Source organism: Phodopus roborovskii, unplaced genomic scaffold, assembly GCF_943737965.1.
Source record: "Phodopus roborovskii unplaced genomic scaffold, PHOROB, whole genome shotgun sequence".
NCBI lineage: Eukaryota > Metazoa > Chordata > Mammalia > Rodentia > Cricetidae > Phodopus > Phodopus roborovskii.
Window position 1 is genome coordinate 32,715,690 of NW_026126482.1, and position 23,687 is coordinate 32,739,376.

Below are 23,687 nucleotides of genomic sequence, written 5' to 3' on the forward strand. Positions count from 1 at the left end.
GGAGGGCCTTGTTTCTTGGTGTTCTCCATACCCTCTTTTATCCCCTCTGATGCAGGATTCCTTGAGCTGTGAGGAGAGGGATTTGCTGCACCCACCCCATTTAAGGCTGAGTGCTCCAAGATCTCTCTGTCTCTGCATATCTAGCTGTGGATATTTGTAGTTTAATGTTTTTTTCTGACCCACTGATCCTCTAGACAGGGTTCTCTCCTACACATGCATTCCCACAGCTTCTTATGAAATAATCAGTCAGAGGCTAATATTAAATATAATTGTTTGGCCAATGGCTCAGGCTTATTACTGAGTTGCTGTCTCTTATAATCTGTGTATCACCACGTGGCCATAGCTGACTGGTAATGTTCTGGCACTGTACCCTTTTAGCAACTATAGAATGTCTCCTGACTGTCTCAGCCTTCTTTATATATTTATATCTGTATTTCCTGCATAGCTATATTCTGCTTGCTCATTGGCCAAATCAGCTTTATTTATCAACCAATAAAGGCAACACATATTTGCAGCATGCAGAAGGCAGACATGATAAATATATAACACACACACACACACACACACACACAAATATATATATATATATATATATATATATATATATATAAAATATTCAAAACAGCTGGACAAAGAAGCCTTGCAGACTACAGCCAGGATTGCTGCATCTTCTTAGATTCCCCCATGACAGCGCCCCTTACCAGCAGGAAGTAGTTTGGAAAGAACAATGCCCAAATTCCCAAAGATTGTCTATAGATGTTTGTTTTCATTTAAATGGACTTGGTTATATAAAATAAATTTTAAAAAATAACAAATTTGAACTTATATTTGTGTTAGTAAACCAAAATCCATACCAATATATTCATTTCTATTCTATATCATATCCCCTTTTTCCTTTAAAAAGAGATTGAGTGTGATCAATAACCATTTATAACCAACCCCTTTATAAATGAAAACAAATATTTATAAACAATATTTGGGAATTTGTACATAGTTTTTTAGACTATTTTCTGTTGCTTGTTAGACACAGTTTTCATATGGGAACCCTGAGAAAATTTAGAATTATGGTTCAATCTTTTATGTAGTAGTCTGTGAGATTACATCATCTCATCCAGTTGTCTTGAAGCTGTTACAGATTTTGGATTACCTGTTACATTATTCCAGGGACTTTTGTTTAATGAAACCATATTAACCTGGAAGGAATCCACAGCTTTTTATCTTCTGTGGAAACAGAAGCAGAACCTATTTTCCAAAGTATCATGCCCTTACATTTAAATTTTGAGTCACATAACTTTAAAATATGTTTGTTGGTTTATCAGGCCCCATAATCAGATGTCTCTTTGAAGTTAGCTCATTAATAGTCAAAAATTCAAAGAAACATATTAATATACACAATCCAGACTTTCTGTATATTTTCATCCTTACATGGCCCATTGTGAAGTTTTTACTCTTTTGTAAAGGACTTCAGTTTATTATCCTTAAATTGTTTTTTGTTTTGTTTTTTTATGTATGACTCTATCTTTTTTATGCTCTCTCTCAAGCCCATGCAAATTTGTCAAACACACTGTGACCCATTTGGAGACTTTTTTTTTTTTTTTTTTTTTTTTTTTTTTTTGTCTAATCTGTCCTTTTGTGTGTCTGTAATCCTTTTTTGATCAGGAGTGATTTTCAAATGCTAAGCAGATATGACTAGGAATAAGCAGGTGCTTTTGTCTGTTGGGTCTACCACCCCACTCAGCTTTTCAACATGGCAGAGGTACATTCACCACCAGCTCTGGGAGCCATGTTCCCTACCCCAGCTCCAGGGATATCACCAGCATAGCCAGGAAGATGTCTCCTTTTATTTACTTCTTTCTTTTTTAATTTAAATTTTAAACAAGGGTGTTTTACATGCCAATCCCAGTTCTTTCACCCTCCCATCCTCCTCTATCACCCCCACAAATCCCCTTCCCATCCTCTTTTCTACTCTGCAGGGAGGGTGAGGCCTTCCATGGAGGATCATTAAAATCAGATTTGTCATTTAGGGCAGGGCCTATGCCCTACCCCGTTTCTAGGCTGAGAAAGTATCCCTCTATGTGAGATGGGCTCCCAAAGTCCTTTAGTAAACTAGGGATAAATACTGATTCATTACCAGAGGCCCTATAGACTGCCCAGTCCTCCTAACTAACAACCACATTCAGGGAGTCTGTGTCAGTTCCCCAGCTATCAGATTGGTGTGCATGAACTTCCCCTTTTTCAAGTCAGCTGAGTCTGTTCTTGACCCCTTTGCTCATCATTCTTCCCTCACTGGATTCCAGGAGTTCAGCAAGTGTTTAGCTCTGGGTGTCTGCTTCTGCTTCCATCAGCTACTAAATGAAGGCTCTAGGATGGCATATAAGATAGTCATCAATCTCATTACTGTGGAAGGGTATTAAATGTAGTCTCTCCACTATTGCTTAAATTGTTAGTTTGGTTCATCCTTGTAGATTGCTGGGCATTTCCCTAGTGGCAGATTTCTCTTTAAACCTATAATAGCACCCTCTATTATGGTGTCTCTCTTCTTGCTCTCCTCTATTCTTTCCCTGACTCAGTCTTCCTGATTCCTCATGCCCTCCTCTCCCCTCCTCTTCTCCCCTTCTCTTTCTCCTAACTCCCTCTTCCCTCCCCCCATGCTCCCAATTTGCTCAGGAGATCCTGTCCCTTTTTCCTTCTCGAGGGGACCATGTTTGTCTCTCTTAGGGTCCTCTTGTTTCCTAGCTTTTCTGGTGGTGTGAATTGGAGGCTGGTAATCCTTTGCTCTATGTCTAAAATCCATATATGAATGACTGAGTACATACTGTGTTTGTCTTTTTGTAACTGGGTTACCTCACTCAGGATGGTTTCTTCTAGTTCCATCCATTTCCTTGAATACAAGCAACACACCTAAACTTCAAAGACAGACATCACCCCTGAGTTAAGGGTTGGAAAAAGACTTTCCAATTGAGAGGAAACTGTCTCTTAAAGGAGCTGTATCTCTGCTTGCTTCTAGCAAACACAGCCCATCTGAGAAAATGCTGCTACCAAGAAGCTGTGTTTGAGTCTGTTCTTTTGCATTTATAATTCCTTTTTAAACTTTTGTCAGGTTTTACAAGGAAAATTTTGTCCCTCATCATGCACCACAGGTAGCTGAATGTTTTTCTCTGTCCTGCTGGTCCTTCTGGACCACTTTCTCTTCCTCTTGTGGGTCACCACAGCGGCTTATGCAATAATCACTCAGAGGCTAATAGTAAATATAATTGGTTGGCCAATGGATCAGACTTATTACTAAATAGCTCACTCTTATACATTAACCCATTTTTCATAATCTGTGTAACATCACATAGCCATAGATTACTGATAAATGTTCTGGCATCTTACCCTTCAGCAGCTATATAGTGTCTCCCAGATTCTACCTTCTTTCTTTTGCTATCTCTGTTTTGATTTCCCATCTAGCTATATTCAGATTGGCCATGGGCAAAAATCAGCTTTATCCATCAACCAATAAAAATAACACATATTCACATCATATATAAGAATATCCCATATCATATCTTTGTATTTTCCCCATCTGTTCCATAATGAAGCGTCTCTGATTAATAGTTATTCTTAAAGATGACTTGGTACTTCAGGGCCTTGAGGTAACTTTCAACCTTTTGAGTGTCTCTTTGCAGGCATCGTAACAGATTATACATAGCGAAAAGTTGAGTGTCTTCATCAGATGACTGGAATTCTCTCAGTCCTGACCAGTGAGGATAGTCATTTTCTATAGCCCCAGGCTTCATCTGCACATCAAATGAACAGATATAATTGACATTATTAGTATTTTTTTATCCTTCCATGTTAGTGTGTGTTTATTTTTTTGTATGCATCTGCTGGTCAGTACTCAATCATCAGTAAATATCCTTCAATGACTTCTACCTTGTGTTTTGAGATCACTTTTTTTTTTATTTTACCCAGAATCCTCCATATATCTCCATATGTCTTTCTCCCTTAATCTGCCCCTACATGAAGAAGATAGTACAACCCCTTTTGACATGAATCACAGGATTAAATCTGCTCTGAAAACACAAGGAAGATACTTAGAAACAAGAGACATATTCAGACCCAATATATATTCCTTCTAAATTTTGAATTGGTGAGTAGAAAGTAGAGTCATATAAAGCTAGCTATAAATCATGGATTTTCAGCTACTTCAGTCAAGTACCATAAAGGCATTAGTCATCTAAACCTAGAAGCCTGATGATGTATATATTTGGGTGTGCCATTGATCCCAAATGAAATGTATCAATATACAAATAGGCAGAAGGAGAGTTAAAAAGTTGTACTTGACTGAACATAGAATGGAATCCTGGAAAAATGGAGGAGCTAGTATAAATTCTTTCAATTCAAGGAATTTTACATATTCTTTTTTAAATTAATTTATTTATTTTTCTTATTTTACATATCAATCCCAATTCCCTCTCCCTCCCTTTCTTTTTCCCTCTCTGCCTCTCTCACACCCTCCCATGCCCCTCCAACCATCCTCCCATCCCATCCCATCCCCCTCCCCACTCCACAGGTAGGGTGTACTTCCTTTGATAAGTACTTCATAACTCATGACTCTAGTAGAGTGTCCTCATCTTTTAACTTTCAATTAAATATATTCTTTTTACTGTGCATTTTCTGAATCCTTAGACATGATCAGCATATTGAGCTAATTTTAGTCAGTTTTATAAAATTCAGGAGAACCAGGAAATGGCTATCATGAGAAAAGTTTATACATGAAGGCAAGGGTGTCCACCAAGCCCAAAAAGGCTACTTTTCAAGTAATTATGAAGAACAGTGGTTTTCTGTTTATACAGTTCTCAATAAGTATCTCAGGTATTAGATCTAAAAGTGGTCCCTTACTTGCTCAATTTTCAACAATGTGAAACAAAGAGTTCACCCTTGCAAAAGTCTTATTTAAAAATTCTCTTCTTATTGTTCAAAGCACCACTTCCATGTATTAAACAAAGAAATGTGAAGAAACAGCTTACCCTGCTGAGTATGATCTCAAGGTCCTCCAGAAGTATTATAATTCCATTCTTTAGATCATTTGTTCTTTGCAGCATATTATTAGACGCTTTGGGGAGAAAAGCCGTGCGAAGTACCAGATGTAACAGGGGATAGTCCCAGGCACGGGAGATACTAATGACTGCTTTCAGAATGTCTTCTGCCTAGGAGAGCATGATTCAACACCACATTAAACTACATGAGATTCAAGAGGTTAGATATCTGTTGATTTTACACAAAGATGGTAAACTACAGTATATATTTCTTATTTATACATATTTCATGCTATTTACACATTATAGAAACATAAAATTTTAGCCACTGTACTAAAGTTTGCTAAATAAATTTAGTTAGAGCTAAACAATTTTTTTTTCTACTGACAGGTCAAAGTATTTTTATTTTGATTTCACTCTACATTCAACCATCCGGTGGCTTGAAAGTAAATGGCCTCCAAAGAGATTGGCACTATTAAAATGAATGGCTTTGTTGGAGTACCATGTGGTCTTGTTGGAAGAAGTGTGTTATTATGAAGGTGGGCTTTGAGGTACCATAGTTGCTCAAGCCATCCTTAATGAGACAGTTCACTTCCTTTCACTTTTGGATCAATATGTAAGGATTCTCATCTCTATCACCGTATCTGCCTATATGTTGCCTTGTTTCCCACCATGAAAATACTGAACTAAACCCCTGAACTGTAAGTGAGAGACCACAATTAAATGTTGTTCACTATAAGAGTTACTGTAGTCATGGTGTCTCTTAACAGCAATAGAAATCCTAACTCAGACAAAAATGTTCTCTTTTATTCCTATCCCTTTCTGTGAGAAAGCTAGGCTTACCTGGACTCAGTAAATGACCTCAGGACCTCACTTTAGATAACATAGACACCAACACTGTCAGGAGCAAGTGACCCAAATAATTTCCACATGAATGAATAAAATTGGCCCGTCCTATATTCACTTTGGACTTATATATTATGATAGATCATTAAAACAATACATTGATGGAATCATAGCTTTCGAAATCATAATTTTCTTCATCTGCATAAGTCCCCATTATGTGCATATACATATGAATTTTATGCTAAATCAACTAACATTGTCAGGGGGAAGAGATCATAATACAGAACTATGGGCTCGTTCCAGACTTCATCAAACAGGGGTCATCCTGAGAAACAAGATATAGTATGTAGAGGAGCCTCTTATACAACCAGTTTTCACTTATGACATAAGAGAAAGTAGAACAGTGAATAAAGGCTGACTATAATGAAGAAACTGAGGTCGGACCAAGAAATTCTTGGAAGCAGACACTAAATATCACAATGGTTAGGTAAGTAGCCTGATACTAGAGGAGAAGCCTTTATGATTACACCATAAAACTACTATATCTGTACTTCTTGCACGTGTTTGAACAGTATACTTAAGCAGTGCCTAATTCACATCAAAGCTTCCCAGAGCGTAATAAGAACAATCCCACCATGGTAATGCTAAAAAACTGTCCTGGGAACTTTTGAATTTGCTGTCATGTTAATTGGTATTGGCTTGGTGTGTAAATTATCAGCTGTGAGATGTGGACTGTTGCTTCTTCCTCCAGTCTATGGATCAAAAATTGCCCCTGTTTGGCTCCTGTAATCACATACAGAAAAACTAGGCAGTAGACAGCTTTACTTGTTTCAGATGAATCCAAGAAGGAAACTTACTTTTGTTTCATGGAATTGCTTAATGTTCGTTGGAGTCCAGATGGAAGCAGTGTGGCACACGGTGGGCAACCTGTCATTTAACCAACTTGCTTTGGCAAACTTTACATTCTGGAAGAAATTATATGATTCAATAGTGTTGGCTTTTAAAATTGAATGGAAACATATATGAACATCAATGAACTTGATATAACTTATTTTAAAAAAAGAACTACTTAAAAATTAAAACAAGGGAATAAAGCAAATATATTTTCTCATTTTTATCTTCCCTTTAGAGATCCAATCCTGACCTTAAACCCTTATTTAATGTTCTCTTATGTTTTGTTCTTTAAAATGTATTGTCTGGAAAGCAAGCACTAAAAATCACACAAAGTCCAAATCAAAAACTTACAGTTTTAAGTATAACTTTTCCTAGGATTTGAGCTGAGTGTTAAAGAATAGTGATTATTTTTACAAATGTATAAATAATGTGTTTTTTCTATTGACCCAAACTGATGTATTTAATTTAATTAGTAATTATACATTTATATCTTTCCTCTAAATATCTGCCATGTCTTTATGTTTGTATAACACCATATCCATGGTGAAAGTAGAATGCAGTGATGTTGATACCGTCAAGATATATGAAAAACATCTACTAGGTAGTGGTGGCTCACACCTTTAATCCAAGCATTTACAACACAGAGGCAGGAAGATTGCTGTGAGTTCAAAGCCAGCCTGGTCTACACAGATAGTTCCAGGACAACTAGGGATTTTACATAGAGAAACCATATCCAATACACACACACACACACACACACACACACACACACACACACACACACAATTTTAACTGCATAGTTAGCAAGGGGATAAGGAAAAGACCCAAAATATTATTTAAAGTTTATAGTTGTGGAGTATGCTTCTTCAGCTATTTATTTTTTAATACAAAACATTTAATACTTGCAATCAGAACATTTGTAGGTTAATGGGTTTCTGGGAATGCCATGCAGTTGAAATATTGTGAGAGAACAGAGAATGAAATTCACACTGATGAGGGAACTCTTTACAACTCAAAAGACAAATCCCCCTGATTCCTTGTATTTTTCTCCTTAAAAGAACACAGAGATCCTATATCTCCACTAGGAAGGGAGAACATAGTTCCCATCTACACAAACGCACTTTTACAATGAAATGCTCCCAAAACATGCTAAATAATATTTCTTGGCATTTGGGACTTTCTGAGCAGATGGATATTACTCTGCCTTACATGGTTTCAGATTCTTTTCATTTTATTCTGTGCATACAATTCAACACAGTATAGATATGTTACAGTGTATTTCTGTAGAGGGTGACTTAAGGATTTCCACAGAGTCTAGACACTCCACAAAAGACCAAGGAATCACAGTTCCTTCCTTTGATTCTTTTGGGATCTAATTCAAAAGTGGAAGTTCATATTATGTTCTCAAAAAGTATAGTATTAAAAACTTGAAAAATCATTCCATTCTTACTTACAAACCTTTGAGATTTATAAAAAACAAACAAAGAAACAAAACAACAACAAAAAAAAAAAAAAAAAAAAAAGAAGAAGAAAACCGGTTCTCTGATTCACATTTTATTAGTATCTGCCTTTTTCTATTACCTATAAAATTTTGTCACAACAAAGTCAGTGAAATGTGAATTCTGATTTAATTAGTGGCATTTTTCTGAAGGCCTCATTAGAGAGAAAACAAAAAGCAACTGAGGAACTTACAAACTCATGGTATATATCTAGAGATGTGTCAGAGTTGGAGTGAGCCTGTTCAAGCGCATGATCATACAGCTCAGCAGTGGACAGGACATTTGGTTCTGAGGACACATGTTTCCAAAAGAACAGATTTGTCAGTAGTAGCAACAGACGGATCACTGTTTTAAGAGAAATGAAATGAGATAATCTATTCAATTGCATTTTCTTTTATTATTATTGTTGTTGTTGTTGTTTAATTTTACATGTCGATCCCAGTTCCCTCTCCCTCTTTCCCTCCCTCCTTCTTACCTTTTCTCCCCCTTCACATGCACTCTGACCACACTCCCCTCCTATCCCCCAACCCAATTCCACATGTAGGGCAATGCCATCCAGGTGGGTCATGTAAATCTGTCAAGTCATTTGAAGTAGGGACTAGGACTTCTCTCTTGTCTCTAGGTTAAGGCAGTATCCCTCCATGGGGGATGTGTCCACAAGGTCTTTTTGTGCACCAGGAATACATCCTGGTTCCACTGTCTGAGGTCCCTTAGACTACTCAGTCCTTCTAGTTGAGACTCATATTCAGGCAGTTAAATTGCCTGGGAATGTTTGTTGTCTGTTCTGTGGGTCCTTTGCTACATGATTTGGTTTGATTTAGCTGAAGAGGGAAAACTATTTTTACACTTGTCAAATAGAGGGAAATAAATACATTTCTCTGGTACACAGTTTAAACCAGAGAAAACTTCCCACATTTAGGGCTTGCTAAGGTGAGCTTCTCAAATTTGCAAGAACATGGAATTTTAATTAAGCCTAATCCAGGGTCTTCAAGTCATTGTCTGCACATGTCTGAAAGTCTTAGTGTTGCATGAAAAATAAATGACCCAGAGAGAGAGATTGGGGTTAAAATCTCCACGATAAGAGAAGAAAAGCAAAGCAACTGATCACTAGCTTCCACTGTACTTCACACAAAAAACAATCCTGGCTCCACCAAACTTCAGACTATGTTTTCCTCATTGTGGCTGTAGAATCCAGGACTTCAATGTCTTGCTATCCTCTGCGTGGATGGAGAATGAAAGCCTGATAATCTCCCTGTTTCTATCTCATACCTCTCTAGTACTGGGATTAAAGGTGTGTGATGCCAGGCACTGAGATCATCTTTGTGTGAGTTGTTTCTCTTTAGAACTGAATTAATCTTGTGTAGATCTGGGTGACCTTGAACTCAATAGAAATATGTCTACATCTTAATCCTGAGTCCTACGATTAAAGGTGTGAACCACCACCTCCTAGTTTCTGGATGATGGGATTAAAGGTGTGTGCCTGGCTTCTATGACTTGTTGCCGACTTTGCTTTCTGAATCTTCAGGCAAGCTTTTGTACAAAGCATAAATAGTATATCACTGCACTTAGAATTTTATGCTCACTTTCAATTTCAGTAAATAAACTTGATGGCTATAACTAATCCATTTTCTTGTAATACCCCCTAAATGTTAGGATTATTTGTTAGCTCCCAGCTCACTTGTACTTTTCTTCCTTTCTCTTTCTTTTTTTTTTCATGTCATTTGACATATTCTAAACAGATAAAGACAGAGACTTAATATCATAATCTATATTGGGCAGAAATGAATGTTTATTCTGGTTGTTTATTAAGTAAGCAAATTTATATCCAAGCCCTGAAGACCAAACATAATCACAATTTGCTCTTTCTATAGCTGAAATAATTAGATTATTGAATCTTACGTTCTTCATAAAAAAAAAAATTCATCAGTGATGCAAATTGGTCATTTGAGTTGTATTATTTCTTGTATTGCAAGGAGCCTGTGCAATGGAAATGTTTACTAGAAGGTACCCTTAGATACAAGTAATACTATCTCCTTTCGCCTGTCTATCAATAAAATGCAAAATGAAAACCACTGATCTCAAAGTTGGTGGAGCAATTACATTCTAAAACATTCTCTACTTTCGGTTGCCTTGCCTCCAGGTGGGGCATAATCAAACACTGGTTTTTAAAAGATACAGCACTGATTATCCCATGGAAAATAAACTATCCAAGCATGTCTTCATGAAATAATGCATTGATAAAGTTTAGTGGAATGTATTGGAGGGCTACTTACAGGAGCATGGTTGAGCCAAAGTCAGCTGCATCTCAGAATGTACACCACAATGTGATCTCCAACTCAGGAAAGCCACTTCACCACACTGCTACTTTCATTCAACTTTCCACTTCCTATATATACAAATAGAATTACTCAAAGCCAAGCAGAGCTAGCGTATGGATTAGATAAATGCCTATAGGTCAGTGACACTTCCCCTTTTGGGAATACTGACATCCTGTTTATTTTTAACATAGTCCTACCTCTATGTGCTGCTTTACTTTCCCCTATGAAGCCTCTAGATATAGAGGCTTCAAGTCATCCCAGAAATATCCAATACCATCTCTGTTTCATGGTGACTCATTTCCAGATTGGCAGGAGTAATGAACTTTTCCCCCAATACATTGCCTTAGTTCAAGATCTTATGTCTGTCATATCTTCTTCAATATCAGTCTTAGTATTTAAGGTGATTTAAGGTGATGATAACTGCATTCAATGGTTATAGGAGCCTGAACACAATCCTAGACTTTTATTTTGTTTGTTTGTTTGTTTTTTGTTTTGTTTTTTTGAAACAGGGTTTCTCTGTGTTGCTTTGGAACCTCTTCCTGGAACTAGCCCTGCAGACCAGGTTGGCCTTGAACTCTGCCTCCCGAGTACTGGAATTAAAGGCATGCACCACCAACACCAGGCAAATCCTAGACATTTTAATCAAACAGAGTGAGTAACAGTTCTAGTAATCAGCAATATCATTATTGGTGGAGAACATGACCTCCTCAAGCACTGTTATTTTTGTTTGTTGCTTTGTTTTTCTTACTGTCTGCAATTGTAACATTTGGATTTTCTCATGCAAGCTGAGCCTTAAATGAAATCAGATAATTGTTGATTGTAGTTTGTAACTGTTGTGTCACTGTTTCATTAGCAGACCACCTTTGCCAGGATTTCCTTACCATGATGCTGAGATCTAACAATTGTTGACAATTATCCTGAAATATTCTACATAATGACTTTGTGTGTGTGTGTGTGTGTGTGTGTGTGTGTGTGTATTTTGGGTGATTGTAAATGCTTTGGGTACTATGGAAGCTGTTCTTAGGGCTTGGAATGTCTATGTCATGAATTCAATTTTTAAAAATTGTGTCAGCTATGAGGACTGGGCAGTCTATGAGGCCTCTGGCAGCAGAACCAGGATGTATCCCTAGGGCATGAACAGACTTCTGGAGTTCATTCCCAATGGAGGGATACTCCCTTAGCTTAGAGACAAGGGGAAGGGCCTAGGCCCTACCCCACCCAATGACTTGACAGATTTTGATGACCCCTCATGGAAGGTCTCACCCTCCTCCCTGAGGAGTGGATGGGAGATGGGATGGATTCATCTGTGGGGGCATGGGAGAATGGGAGGGAGAGGGAACTTGGATTGATATGTAAAATAAGATTGTTTCTAATTTAAATAAAATCTATTTTTAAAAAATTATGTTTTACACCAAAGTGCTCTCCAATACCTTCAGTAGTAGCATCTGTTCATTTAGTTTTGCTGTGAAATCAGCAACAGTTATAGAAACATATGTATATTAGAGTATCATGTTCCTCCTTTTCCTAAATCTCCTGGGTAAGAAAATGAATCTATGCACTGGCCATTTAGTCATTAATTTATAAATGTCAGGCATGTTTTCTCCTATGTACAAATTTTTAAACTGTTGTATTGACTGGTTTTCCAGATGTATTTTCTCACTAATAAGCAAAGAGGACAGAAATGTCATTTGGGCGCACACCTTTAATCCCAGCACTGGGGAGATAGAGGCAGGTGGATCTCTGTGAGTTTGAGACCAGCCTGGTCTATAGACTAAGTTTCAGAACAGGCTCCAAAACTACACAGAGAAAACCTGACTCTGAAAAACAAATTAACTAATGAAAGAAAAAAATAAATGTCATGGAAATTTATACACAGTGACCAGTTTCAAGAGAGTGAAAAATTATTTAGATTCTGTAGGAATTGTAAGAAAATTTTAAGGCACTTCCTGAAGTTTCTTTTGTCCTTAATCATGTATCAACTCTTTCACCCTTAGAGCAAGTAGATTAGCTCAGTTTGTATGGAAAACACTGCTCTACTTAATTTTCTATAATCTGCTATGATGCTGCCCAAACCTCAAGTAATTCACCTTGTCATATTGAGTAAAATGATTAATGTAAGGGCTTGGAAGTGCAGGAGATTTGCTAAAGTCATTTTCTAGAGCTATCTAGGGATAATGCCTGGCTGTTTCCTAACAGTTTGAGATTGCTTAGCTGATAGTGTACTGTATAAGCAATTCAGTTCTATAGCACTTGATTTATCTAATCCTATACTAGAAACTTACCTCATGAAAATCCTTTGGCTAGACTAGATGAATTTGTTAATACTGACTTTTTTATTCAATTCTAAAACTTTTTGCCCATATTAACAGTCTGTGCTTTTAAGTTACTTTGCCATTTGCCTCATTTATAAACCGTGAGACTGTTACTTGTGACACAATGTGATAATATGATGATGTCGGTGAAATATTTTCCATTAAGTTAACAAATGAAAGATGACAGATCACTTTTTCAGACTTCATCATTTTTAAAAGCTGTTTTTATTCTTTAAGAAGAGACCCATTGCACCCAAGCATGCACTGAAAGCTGTAATACTAATAGACAATTTAAAGAAATAGACCATTTCAGAAGTACATGGAATGAACATGAACTCAGCAGTTGTTGTTATGGACAATTCTGCATCTTAGGAGCTTGAGATAATTGTCAACCTTGTGGGAATCCCTACGCAGGCAGCGAATCTTGTTGTAAATAGCTAAGTCTCTGGATTCTTCATCAACTCCCTGCAGAGATGGAAACTGTGACCAAACCGAGTAGACCTCATTTCCTTTGGCTTCAGGATAGGCCTAATTAGAAAACAGACAATTCCAATTCATATGTTAGCATTTTTACATCCTTATTTCTTCCAATTGTTGATTTCATATTTTAGGGCAAGAGAAATTTAATTTTGTCAAACTCATGGGTATTGGATATAATTAGACAGGGTACATGTCTGTCAGTCATCCAAAAGTTAGAAGCATAGTGTACAGATATGTTTTGCATTAGGCAAGTGATCTGTGTATAAGTTTGTCTCTTCTATGTTGACAAAGGATAATCAAGTCCTAAGCTTTTTCCAAGGTATGGTAGAATAGGGACTGTCTGCTCTCTTACCTAAAGTGCTTATCTGTATCGATAACAACTTTGTGCTCTGTTATTCTGATAATGAATCAATTACCATCTTATGTTTTGCACTAATGCACATATTTGAAACATTAACAATGAGGAAGAATATACTTGTTTCCTTATTATTTCATAATCATTAACTCATACTGAGTCACAGAAATGAAGATAATACCTTGAAATCAGAGTGTTTACTATACATATAGATGGTTTAATTGTTTAATTTGCATTTTCATGTCTGTGTATATGTTGATCAGATGTGAATTCTTTCATGGAAATTACAAAAATATGGCATGTCTTAACATATACACTAAACAGTTCAGGAGAAATATAAAGTGATTAGGATGTTTGTACTCCTTTTTTTCATCAGATATTTTTTATTTATGTGATTTTTCAGAAAACTGATTAGCTATTAATCTCACTAGCACTGAAGTTATCTTAATTGAAGAAATTCAAAATACTAAATCAATTTCAATATGTCAAATAATTTGACTGCAATGATATAAGTTTGATTTAGGAAAGAGGAGGGAAACAACATGTAGGACAAGCTGCTTTCCTTTTCCATTTTTACATGATAAAATAAAGAATGTATTAAAGAAAATGTGCCTTTTTGAGATTTTGGAACTGTATTTTGACCCATCCTTATCTTTCCATTTTCCTATGGATAAGGGTCAAAGTTGGCAGGAGAGTGCCTAATTTGATTTTTATTTTGTTTTTTTTCTCCCTTCATACTTTAATTCTCTGGTTTATTTGTGGAAAGGATATCTAATCAGAATGTCAATTGATATATATGAAATTTCTTCAATAAAGCATTATCTTGTCAGTTTTATAGTATGCTTTCCTTTTATTGTTGAATGTTTAACCTTAAGTAACCAAGCTGTTTGTGGATTTGTAATAAGAAGTGGGAAGGCCACACCTGTCAAACACTGTAGTTGAATTCCAAGATTCACAGGACTTAGAATCTACTCTAGTACAAATGTTGTTTTTGCTTTAATAGAACTCTACAATGTAGAATGCCTAAACTTTGTCCTTACAAAGAAGAGTTTTTTTTTTTTTTTTAAATTTGTTTCTCATTGTAGACATCAGTTTTTGCAAGAATAAGAATAGCATTGAATTTTCAGGGTACTGCTCACCTGGCCAAGAATCTTCTCAATTCCCTCTAGAAGGCGTTTGTTTTGTTCCCCAATCTCTTTGGCTCTTGATATGATAGCATCAGAGGCTTCATGAATACCATCAACTTCAGTTACTAGTTGAAACAGAGGGTCATTCCAGGAGTGCACCAAACTGAGTATCAGGTTCAGAAGGACTTCCGGCTAATCAACCATGTTGAACAATGATTAAAGTAATAGAAATACAGTTGAGTTAGTTACTTATGACTTTTATTCATAAAAGTGGAACAAAATATTCATTTTATAACTATGTGTCTATTAATATGATTAGAAACCACAGATGTTATAGAAAAGTAAAATTAAGCTATTGCTATATACTTTGAAAAAATCAAACAAAAATATTATTTAAATAGCACTTTTCTTTCTATGTTTGTATCAGTGTGTGTCTCTGTGTCTTTGATTGGAGGCTTGAAGACTACAAAACAATGTTAAATGCTATTACTCAGATGCAGTTCACCTTGTTTTGTGAGACATGATATGATATTTCCCTAGCTTGTAAATTTCCCAGTAGCCTAGGCTGTCTGGCTAGACTATCTTCACTTTTCCAGGGCTGAGATTATAAGCATGTAACTTCAGGTTTTGTTTGCTTGCTTTGTTTTTGCTTTTGTGTTTGTCAGTGGTAGTATCTGCGGTCAATTTTTTGCTTTATTTTGTTTTATGTCATGGCTGACCTAGAACATAAATCCACCTATGGAGATATTTTGCTTGTACAAATAAAGCCTGTCTGAAGATCAGAGGATAGACCTTGCCATTAGCTAAACATAGAGGTCTGGAGGTCTGTACAGACAGACAGGAAGTGAGTTGGCTGAGCAAAAACAGGTAGTGAGATGGCTGCTCAAAGGAAATGAGATGGTTGGGTAGAAACAAGATATAAGTAAGAAGAAACAGGAACTCGTTCTCTTGTACTCTGAGAAGGTAAAGAGATAGAGGTGGCTCTAGCTTGCCTTCTCTCTGATCTCTCAGCATTTTCCTCTATCTCTGACTCCTGGGTTTTATTAAATAGACCAATTAAAAACTCCATTTTAATCCACCTGCTTCTGATTCCTGAGTGCTAGAATTAAAAATATATACCACCAAGCCAAGCTATATTCATGCTTGGTTTTTTTTTTTTAAATATGGTTTGAAGTTCAAATTCAGATTCTCACACTTACATGGGAAGAACAATAGTTATATCTCCTTAGCCTTCAAATGACAAGATTTTCTCCTAAGATACAAATTCTCTGTGTTAGATATCCCTCTGAAATTCTACCAACTGTCTTCATGGTCAGGTTTTTAAATGTTTTTCTTTCATTACTTTGTCCGTAACAAACCAAACTGTTGGGGGCACTCAATAGGTAACAGAACTCAGTTGCTTCCAGGAGGACATCATGGAAGATAGATACCACCCCATCAATGACTAGTGGCCCAAATAATTTTCATACTAATGAATGAAACTGATTATTTTCTGTGAATATATTTATCTTATTTTACAATGTTAAAAGATACAATACAAAGCTCATGACTCCCTTTTTATCACTTCTAGAGTAATAACACATTGTTTGGTGTATACAAGTGAAAACAAAGACACAGCACTATATTTCAATAAAAGCATTAATGAAAATGGAGCTTTAAACACCCAGACCCACTTTCCAAATAATAATTTAAACTTATTCCTGATTTAAAGTATTTACTGTAGAGATGTCTGTTGTGTACTCATAGTAATGAAAATGATAGGTAGTGTGCAATCCAAGGAATATTGCAATAGATAAATATAAATGATATGAGGAAAGGAGAAGGGCAAATGGTAATGACAACATAGGTTCCTGAGAAGTTGAGTTAGATGAAGCTACCACTCTTTGTCTACTAGCACTGAAACTGATACAAATGCAGTGTTACCTGTTGGAGCCCAAGTTTCTCACCACAGCATGTGAAATAATAATAACATTGCAACACTGCAACTTTTTATAAGGAAGACTTTAAATAATAGTGTGCTTTGTGGAGAGTCTAGCAATGGAGCATCTTTCACCAAATATTTTCTTTTGATCCTCATCCTATTATTTCAATTTCTCTTTGGTTATCACATAATATTAATGAGAATATAGAACTCAGGTATGACTAATAAAGTAGAGAACATATTGTACTTTAGGTACATAAATTTATATATAAATAATATACATATGTTTATATATATATAGAGAGAGTGATGATTGATATTGATTAATTGAGAAAAGTTAAACATCACTAGTATTAATCAAGTACAACAAAACATTTTTTGAGATAAGTCTCTGACATCTCTCTAACATAATCATGTATGTATTTTGATTTCATTCATGTTTAGGTTGGTTAAGATGTGGTTTATAAAATTATTAATTAGATATTAAGACATTAATATTATGAGAGATCTCAGTCACAACAGCGAGAAGAATAAGAAAGTATCTTTCAGATACTGCTTCATGAGGAGTCATTCTATTAAAGTACAGAGGAAGGCAAAGCAGTCTAAGAATACAAATGTTGTTAGAGAAGTAGAAGTGGGACCAGGAAACTTGAAAGAAGTGAAAGGGCAGTGGTCAGTAACGCCGATAGAGCAGTTCCTGAAACTGCATAAATGCAACTGTGTTTGCATTTCTTACATATGCATTAATGTCAATTTAATCATGATCATGAAATCAATTTCAAAATTCCTACAGAATAACATACAGAGTCATCTTCATGGACAGTTCATTGCTCAGTTACAATGTTATTAAGTATGGCATTTTATTCTTACCTCCTCTATAATGTGTATTTGTTTTGGAATATCTCTCTTCCTCTCTTTTGTTTCTCATGTGTGATTACTATGCCTATCTCAGTGATTTAATAACCTAGAGAACACCAAAACCTGTGTACTACCTCAGTTTTCTAGGGAATGAAATGGGGGTGAGGACTCACAGGAACCTGCTGGGCTTCTTCCTTGCCCTCAGGAGTAGCCAGGGAGGAAGTAGGGCAGTCACTGATGGCCTTAGCAATAAACTCGTGATCTTGAGCATACTGTTTATCCTGGAAATGATAGAAAAGTCCAAGTAACAAAGTTTGTGAATTAAAAAACATATGCTAGAATATTAATGCACTTGTATATTTGTTTGAAATTAGCATAACACTTGAAATTAAAGTAGTAACACTTTTCCTGCTTATTTTCCAATTACATTCATATATTTTCTGACTATGAATGTCTAATCTTATAAACAATTTTGTTTCCTTTTCCTATATTTTATAAATTACTATTCTGAAAATAAGCATTAAAATACCTAAAACACAACCAACTCTTTTAAATGTCATTTTCTCATATTTGAGCCAAAATGCCATAGCATGTGTTATCTATATTACTTTATTTATTGATTCCCATGGCTTCAGATTGATTTTATTCTTTTAAGTAGTTATTATAAAGCACAGCTTTTTATTCAAGTCCTTCTTAATAGCACAAAGTTCTTCATAAATGCTAAATATAACTATGTGGATTGTGAAAATGTGATCTACAAAACACTGGGCATATGACTTTGACAAATGTTAAGCAGTGAACAATTAAAATAGAAAAGTTATTTAATATATTAACTTGCAATTAATATTTAACTATTTATATAACTTTATTATTGATTTATAAAGTATTATTATAAATGAATTCAGTAAAAATTCTGAAAATTTAGAAGAATTTCTAGGAAAATTTCAAAAGTAAACTATGATCAGTCAATGACAGAAAGAAGTGTTAGTGAGTACATAGAATGTTATGGATTCATATTTGTTGTCACTGATGAGCCACTTTCTGGATACACACTGATGTACTGAAACTGTCATCAGCCATGAATTTGTAAACTAACTCAAAGAAATTACCTACGTTCTCTGAAAGACCTTTATCAGCAAGAGAAGACTGTCCTCTGCTTCTGAACCAGCCTTTCTACTGAAAGGAACATCATGCTCTGAAAGTTTTTAACAAATGACTCTTAGTATTTGGGCTGTCTGAGCAGTGAATATTTTTATTTTCTCCTCTTAGTGTGGTTTCAATTTAAGTTAATGCTAGCCTGTCCACAAAGTTTACCACTTCCATGATGTTCCTCTTCACTAGCCATCTGCAGAACACTAAGTGAAAAATGCCCCTAGAGCCTGGACCCACGTGGGCAAGACTAGGAATTTAGAAATCTTCCCAACTACACTGAGTGCTTTACATATCAAGTTTAAGTTTGGAAACATGAATTACCGGGCTGGAGAGATGGCTCAGCCATTAAAGGCTAGGCTCACAACCAAAAGTATAAAAAACATGAATTACCAACAAGAAGTGAAAATCAGTTCACTTTTGTAAATCTTTAAGATTTCATGAAATTGACCCATTCTTGATCCAGTTTTTATCAGCTAATGTTTCTTTGTCCCATGAAGATGCAACGTTTGAAGTCTGGCTCATGGTTTAAATTGTACTGTAGCAGAAAGACACTTTTCAACAGATGCCAAAAATGAGTGAAGTACTTACCAGTTCAATGAACATATCTGCAGACAGCATATAGATGTAGTGAGAAAGCATGATCACCCGGTCAAACAGCTCTTGGAGCGGCATCTGGCAATTCCCACCAGGACAGATGGGCAGGGGGTGCACACTTCGGCAGAACATCAGGTTAGACATCACAAGCAACAAGAGTGTCCCTGCTAAGTAAACACAGGAACCAATATGAAATGATTTGTTCAACTGAAGGGAAACCTTATTTGACTCTAGCACTTTACATATATGGATGCATCTGTGAGGAAAGAAAACTCAGTATGTTCCACGTTGCATGCTTACACGTATATTAGCATTTTCACAGATATGTAGCTTGAATAGAATGCCTCTTGTCATTTTGTATTTGGCTCAGAAGCGCTTATGCATTTTGCAAATGTTTTGAGTATAAATAATTCTAAACTACTGTATTAATTCCATCTTTTAAGATAACTTCATGGTCCCCCTGAATATGGGTCTCAGCCAGAAGGACTGAGCAGTCTAAGAGACCTCAGACAGTGGAGCCAGGATGTATCCCTGGTGCACAAAAGGACTTTGTGAACACATCCCCCATGGAGGGATAACTGCCTTAATCTAGACACAGGAGAGAAGCCCTAGTCCCTACTTCACAGGACCTGTCAGATCTACATGACCCCAACTCGATGGCATTCCCCTACATATGGAATTGGGGTGGGGGGGATGGGAGGGGAGGGTGTTTAGAGTGCATGTGAGAGGGTAGAGAGGGAGAGATGGGGGAGGGAGGGAGGCAGGGAGGGAGAGAGAGGGAACTGGGATCGACATGTAAAATAATAAATTAAATTAAAAAAAAAATGCTTTGACTCCAAAATTTAAGTTGAAGGACAAGTTACTGGGGAAAAGGATTTATATTTTTGTTTCCACAGAAAATGAAAAGATGTGGATTCCTTCCAGACTAATGTGGTTTGATCACGCCAGACCGCCTGAAACAGAGTACAAGGTGATCCTACATTCAAAACAGCTGGACAAAACAGCCCTACAGACTACAGCCAGGATATCTGAATCTTCTTCGAATCCCCCATGACAGCGCCCCTTACCAGCAGGAAGTAGTTTGGAAAGAACGACGCCCCAATTCCCAAATATTGTGTATAAATGTTTGTTTTCATTTAGTTGGACTTTGTTATATAAAATTAAATAAAATAATAATAATAATAAAAAAGATAACTTCATGGTGTAGTAGTTTCTTCTAGTCTTGAGTAGTTACATTCTCTAAGAAAAGTGCTATACAATATTACTAAGTAACCATTAAGTGAAAACCTGGGATGTATTTCTTATAAAATACTTTAATTTTCCAAAAATAGAGTTCAAATATATTTATGTAATGCAAAATACAAAAATATTTATGAATGTGTGTATGTGTGCACATGCATGTGTGTGTATATGTGTGTGTGCTCATGCTTGGTGTGTTAGGAGACTTGGTAGTGCATCTATATGTGTGAGAGAAATATGCTTTGCAGATAATGGAACTGTAGTGGTAGCTCTTGTAAATTTATAACTAGTTAGATATTCTCTAACTCAGAGTATACTTTTCTGAACATTTATCATCTGAGGGGTTTTCAGTTTAAGAGGAGATAAAATAGAAAAAGATGTGCTATACATGTTACAAAACAAATTTTATGATGGTATTCATGCTTTTGTTTTTTAATGACACCAAGAAATTAAAGGTAATTAATTGGTGCTAGCCCCTTTTCCCCCCTTTCTATTGAAATGTTATTTAGCTTCAACTAAATTGTCAGAGCAGTGTAAAACAGATATCTACTATTATGTGCGTTATGCTTGCATCACTGAAAGTTTCATAATATTTATTTAAACTGGCCAGCTTATATAGAGATTTGACAACAAGAAAATACTTCTTGATTCCTTCTGGAATTTGAGAGGTGTACCCAACGTTCTTGTGGTCTGTGTCAGTACAAGTTCTCAATCTCATCAACACTAGATTTATGAGCTGGTTGTTCCTTGTTCTCAAGCTGACTTTGCAGTAGAGGATATTTCAGAGCATTCGTTGTTTCTACCCATCAGCTACCACTAATGCCCTCCTTTCCTTTTCTTTCTCCCATTATGTTAGCACAAATGCGCTCTAGTTATTGCCATATCCCTGATAAAAGGACATCTCTTCCGTTAGAAAGCCACTGATACAATAGCCTATTGTACTTAGGTATAAATCAATTAATGGGATAGTCTTCTAAACTCCTCCATTGTTAACTCAAAGACAACTGTATCTCTGAGAAACTGACCTCAGAGTGGATGGTGACTCACAGCTATAGTGCGAGGTGAGTGTCCCATGGTGCTCCCATCTCCTTCTGTGGAATATCAAACACCCCACCCCCTTGCTATATATCAAGTTTTCTCTGAATTTTTGTTATCTGTTATTACAAATAATGGATCAAGAGTTATTTTGTACATCACCACAGCTGTCTTGAGTCCATGTCAGTTCTAATCATGTCATATCAGAGAAAAAGTTATTCCCCACTCCTCTTTAAGCCTGCATTGGGTAATTTTTACATCAGACCCACCATTAACCCCCCAAGAACACTGAGAAAGCCAATTATTCACAGAGTTGTAGCACATACCTTTTCGGTCTGACCCCTGGCTGTTCATGGTGATGATTATTCCTGGGAACACACTTCACCAAAGATGGCCCGAGAGAATCACGGCTTTCTCAACTGCAGGTATTGACTTTATAAACCTTTGACATCTTCATGAATATATATAATCAGGCACCCTCTTCCACCTCCCTGTCATCTATTTCCGTCATTAAGATTGTCCCCATAATTTTAAACATCAAGTGGTATTTTATTTCTTATTCATATTCAGGAAGACATATTGGCCTGAAATAAAGGATTTTGATTAATTACAGCAAAAGGAAATGAGAGAAATGCTAAGGTGAGACATTGAGTCTAGTTTGAGGTAGAGAAGTTATAAAACTTATCGAAAGTGATTCATTTAAATTTTACTCTTATTTTGTTCATATAATTAATCTGCAACATGTGTCATGAGTTTTGACTTACAAAATAGCTTCAAACAATTCTGATTATAAAGTTTCTCATTCAAAATTATTGAGTGAATTAAAAGCTTCCAAATGTATATGCTGAACACCAGGGAATGTGAACTTAAGCTTGAAAGGGCAGGATTTTCTGTTCCCTTTAACACCCTGATCCCCTTTAAATGGTTTTTGCTTTCTCATTTTTAAAAGTGACATGTATGATGGTTATAACTTTTGGTTAAAACACATTGTTTCATATGTTTTTCACTTGATTTTCGTATGTGAAATTGTATTTTCACCCTTAAGATATATAGTAAGAAAAACAGGCTTGGGAACACCAAATACAAAGATAGTAGTCACTCTTTTATAATGAGGTTAGATGCAGGGAGTAGTTTTTCTTGACGAATAATGGGAAGACTTGTGAAGACAGAAAGATTCCAGTTACAATGTTATCTATGTGTACTCACATCTAAGGAGAACCGGTTATTTTAGCACAGTTATTTTTAGGGCAAAATATACTTATGGACCCACACACACAGACAGAGACACATTATTTTCACATAGACACAAGTACACAACACAATCAACAATTCTAACACTATCTCCACTTGCCTGTTAGGAACTTATGATCTACCTGCCTCTCCTTACCCCAAACCATACTAGGGCAAGCTGACAATAACACATTTGCCCACACATAAGTTCCATTCACCTTTGAGAGATTACCTATGCAATATTATCATAGTGAATAATAATGAACGTGCTGATGACTTCCTTTAATTTTGTGATTCATGCATCTGAAGCAGTTTGTGCCCTTTAGTTTAGGATTTAGTGAATATGGACTGACAAATGAGGTTTTTGTTTTGTTTTGTTTTGTTTTTAACCAAATCATATCTTCTTTTGGTGTTTTCCTTCTCTCTCTTTTAAAGAGATTTTAAAAATATTTTGCTACACACATGTGTGTGGGGGAGAGAATGGGGGGGTACAACTGTGAGTATGATAACAAATACCACAGATTCCAGAAAAGGGGTGTTACATACCACAGAGCTAGAGTGAGAGGTGTGATTAAGCCTCCAGAGGAGGCCCTGAGAACTCAGATTGCATCCTGTGAAAAGCCTGCAAATGTGCTGCCAACCTTTGAGCCATCTGTCCAGCATTTTTTGCTTTCAGTTCCAGATATGCGTGCCTCAGAAAGCATCCTAGTTTGAGCTCTTATGGGAACTTAGAAATTTTAGTCAGGAGTACCATCCTGAGCGACTTTCATGGTAAATGCCTTAGTTTTCTTCCTAATTGCCTTGGT

At 36.2% G+C, this 23,687-nt stretch overlaps 2 protein-coding genes across 2 annotated transcripts; both read right to left on the reverse strand.

Moving 5' to 3' along the window:
* Positions 1-3,590: 3,590 nt before the first annotated feature.
* LOC127229114 (prolactin-3D4-like) lies at positions 3,591-10,697 on the reverse strand. Its single transcript, XM_051194116.1, has 5 exons — positions 10,534-10,697; positions 8,454-8,605; positions 6,725-6,832; positions 5,013-5,192; positions 3,591-3,779 (listed from the first exon to the last, which is right to left on the reverse strand). The coding sequence occupies exons 1-5, from the start codon at positions 10,562-10,564 to the stop codon at positions 3,591-3,593; spliced, it is 660 nt and encodes a 219-aa protein (XP_051050073.1). The 5' UTR covers positions 10,565-10,697.
* A 2,500-nt stretch (positions 10,698-13,197) lies between these two features.
* LOC127229091 (prolactin) lies at positions 13,198-22,070 on the reverse strand. The gene is made up of 5 exons (XM_051194098.1): positions 21,978-22,070; positions 19,372-19,544; positions 17,805-17,912; positions 14,865-15,044; positions 13,198-13,418 (listed from the first exon to the last, which is right to left on the reverse strand). Exons 1-5 carry the CDS (start codon positions 22,003-22,005, stop codon positions 13,227-13,229), a joined length of 681 nt encoding a protein of 226 aa, XP_051050055.1. The 5' UTR covers positions 22,006-22,070; the 3' UTR covers positions 13,198-13,226.
* Positions 22,071-23,687: the final 1,617 nt, after the last annotated feature.